Genomic DNA, 3463 nt, shown 5'->3' with positions numbered 1-3463 from the left:
GGGGGGGGGGGGGGGGTCTCTCCTCAACCACCACATTAAAATATTAAACATCAAATAGGAGGAAAAAACGGAGGACAATGTACTTTTTGAAGTCAGATTGCCACATCATATCTAGTTAGGACAAGGGGTAAAAAAAAAAGTGTACATGATGTGTTTTGTTTTACATCCTCTGAGGAAGTTTTCCATTAAAAACTGAATTAGTTAACCCAGTATTATTTAACATTGAAGGAACCTTTTGGATCCAAATTAGAATCAATTACATCTATACACTGAAAAAAAATGATACTACATTTTTTAAGGTAAGTGGTTGCAAACAATTTATTTTAGCTACATTTAATAATAAAAAAAATATGCTGAAAGTTAGTCAACTAAATTTATTTAAATGTAGCTAAAATAAACATTGCAACCCCTTACCGTAAAAAACAAAATTAGTAAATTCAATTAATCATTTTTTTTCCCCCAGTATACCAGTTCATGGAGCTGTTCTGGAGCAACACTTCATAATGCAGGTTTAAAATGAGTGAAACCTCCTTCCAGAATAAAAAAAGTGATTTTTTTTATTAAAGAGGGTTAAACAGTATTAAAAGAAGGCTAACTAATCAAAAGAAGCCCCACAAAGGCCATAAAATGTGATGCAAAGCAGGCAAGTCCATTCTTGTGAAATAACCCTCCTGTAGTTTCACTATAAAGTGCTCAAATGATACAAAAAGCAATAAATGAGGATGTAAGTGCTGCACTTTTTAATAAACTCATACTTCAGTCACGTTCTGTACAGATTACAGAATATTACTTGCATCCATGTTGGATGATACAATCAGTGATTCTGCAAGGCACAATGTTAGATTACTGAAAACTCAATGAATGACGGGACGCGAGCGTAATGCAGTGTGCTGAATATTGCATTCTCAATCAGCCAGAAAACTGACTTTGTCTAATATCCACATTTTCCAGGTTTCAGTCAAAACCAAAAATATATAGTGCTACATTTCCTACCTGAAGAAACATGATAATAACTGGGTAATTATAATCAATCCTGGCTGAAACAAATATAAAAGAAGTGAAAAATATGTTAGAGGAAAAACAAGTGACCAGTTAATATAAGGCTGTAAAAAGGTCAAGTTTTGATTAAGCACTTCAGTGCAGGAGAAATATACTGCAGCTCACTTCAATCAGGTTACAACACACATACAACACACATAAGGCAATGCAGATCACGCTTTAGGAAGCCCACTAGGCAATGCTCCAAACTGCACCTTCACACTGATCAGAAGTCGCATTAAATGAGACACAAGTGGTCTCACACACTGGTCTCAATCTTTGGAAGCTTATTTCTGCAACAGAATTTCTAAAAAGTTTAAGAGGTTACCTGCAAATTATCATTTCACAAGCTTTTTTTTTTTCTCGCAACTAAGCATTATAAACTCATAATAATGCGTTTTCCCTCACAATTCTGAGTTTATATCTCATAATTCTGACTTTACCCTCAGTTCTTAAGTCAGAATTGCAAGATATAAACTGTGAGATATAAACATGTGATACTGAGAAAAAAAGTCAGAACTGTGAGATAAAAAGTTGCAATTACCTTTATTTTTTATTTTCATAAATAAAAAAGTAATTGTGACTTTCTCATAATTCTGACTTTTTTCTCACAATTGAGATTTTAAAACTTGCAATTAAATTTTTGTCAGAATGAGTTATCATTCAGTAGTTTGCTCAGTTTTTTCACAGTTCTGAAGTCAGAATTTCAAGATATAAACTTAACTGCGAGACATGCAATTCTAAGAAAAAGTCTGAATTGTGAGATATAAACACAATTGAGAGGGAAAAACGTCAGAATTGTTCATTTTTTAAAAAGGGTTAACTTTTAATCTTATAATTCTGACCTTTTGCAATTCGAGTTGAGTTATAAACCAAAGTTATGAAGTAATTTAAGTTAACATCTCACAACTGACTCTTTCTCAGATTAGACTTTCCTGCAATTCTGAAGTCAAAATATAAACTCAAAACTGTGAGATATAAACTCAAAAAGAGGTTAACTTGCATTTGGTGTAAAAGTCTGAACTGTGGAATAAAAAGTCACAATTACCTTTATTTCTTAAGTAAAAAAGTAATTGCGTTCTTTTATCTCACAATTTTGACTTTTGTCTCAAAACTGACAGTTATAAATTCACAATTGTAAGTTAACATCTTTCAATTCTGATGTTTTTCCTCAGAATTTCAAGTTTATATCTCGCAATTCTGAGAATTTCTCAGAACTGTGAGGAAAAAGTCAGAATTGTAAAATACCTTTTTAATCTGTGGTGGAAATAAGCTTTCATACAGATCAGTGTGAAAGAGCGATATCTACCAGCAACAAGGTTTCTCATTAGTGGTAGCAGATACTGCCAATAAACATCCCAGAAGAACACAACTGCTGTCCACAGCAATACACGATCCTTCTATCACAGGTCTTGAAAATCACAATTGTCAAATCTGAAAAATCAAGTTCTGTTAATATGGCACAACATATAAAAATAAGGATGATGGCCAGGAAGTGGTATCCATACAGTATCCGAACTCCAGCATTGTCAGATTGGATGGACAGCAATATGGGCCAATGGCCCGTGTGATTATCTCAAGTGGTGATTGGCTAAAGCACACTGCGAGACACTGACCCAGTGCTGTGACATCAAGGCGACACGCCGTCCTGGTCCATACTGCTTCCTAACGCTTCAATGTCATTGCTTATGTCTGAAATCATGCGGTCCCATTCGTCGCCCTCAGAGGTGGCCGTTCCTTCATCCGATCCGCCCGCAGCACCATTTCCATTAGTGGTGGAGTCTGACGCAGAGCTTGTCGTGCGTTTGTAACGTCCAAAGCTGTCTGTTATGATGCCGCGGCCATCCTTCACGCCGATGGTTTCCAAAAAGTTCTCAAAGTGCTGGCTGTCCTTCTCAGGAATGAAAGGCCGCAGTCCTGGAGTGGAGAAAACAGAAGGGAATTTAACAAATGAAGAAAATCTCCAACATAGGTCAATAAGAACAAATGTGAAGTCTGATGTACTATTTAAATATTCTGCAAGCAGCTGTTTATTTTTGGGGGAGGGGGGAAGTTGTAGGTCCCTGACGACAACAACAGTCTGACCATAACAATTTGTGACACAAATTTCAGCACAAATCGTTTGAACCTGTCAAAATGCCTCACAGGCTTAACAAAGAGGCTGTTATTGAAGGATGGAGTTAGAAGCAACAAAACTGGACATGGCAGCAAACTCTCAAACTGCTGGTAGTTACTCAACTCCTATGTAAATTAAAGGGGTCATATGATGCAATTTCAATTTTTCCTTTCTCTTTGGAGTGTTACAAGCTCTTGGTGCATAAAGAAGATCTGTAAAGTTGCAAAGACTAAAGTCTCAAATCCAAAGAGGTATTCTTTATAAAAGTTAAGAGTCAACCATGCCTACCTAAAACGGCTCGTTCTAACA

The 3463-nt window shown here is 36.0% G+C and overlaps 1 protein-coding gene across 2 annotated transcripts in view; it reads right to left on the bottom strand.

Moving 5' to 3' along the window:
• Positions 1–2266: 2266 nt before the first annotated feature.
• Positions 2267–3463, bottom strand: part of LOC107684794 (cerebral cavernous malformations protein 2 homolog) — a 13766-nt gene continuing 12569 nt past the window's right edge. For both annotated transcript variants that reach the window (XM_016481150.1, XM_016481151.1), the window contains exon 10: positions 2267–2955. In XM_016481150.1, the coding sequence (XP_016336636.1) occupies positions 2669–2955 (287 nt within the window). In that variant the 3' untranslated portion in view covers positions 2267–2668. The remainder of the gene's footprint in view (positions 2956–3463) is intronic.

The sequence above is a fragment of the Sinocyclocheilus anshuiensis genome, unplaced genomic scaffold (genome assembly GCF_001515605.1).
Source record: "Sinocyclocheilus anshuiensis isolate Anshui unplaced genomic scaffold, SAMN03320099.WGS_v1.1 scaffold405, whole genome shotgun sequence".
In the NCBI taxonomy this organism is placed as follows: domain Eukaryota; kingdom Metazoa; phylum Chordata; class Actinopteri; order Cypriniformes; family Cyprinidae; genus Sinocyclocheilus; species Sinocyclocheilus anshuiensis.
The sequence above is the reverse complement of the archived record's forward strand: the minus strand, read 5'-3'. Positions and strand labels throughout refer to the sequence as shown.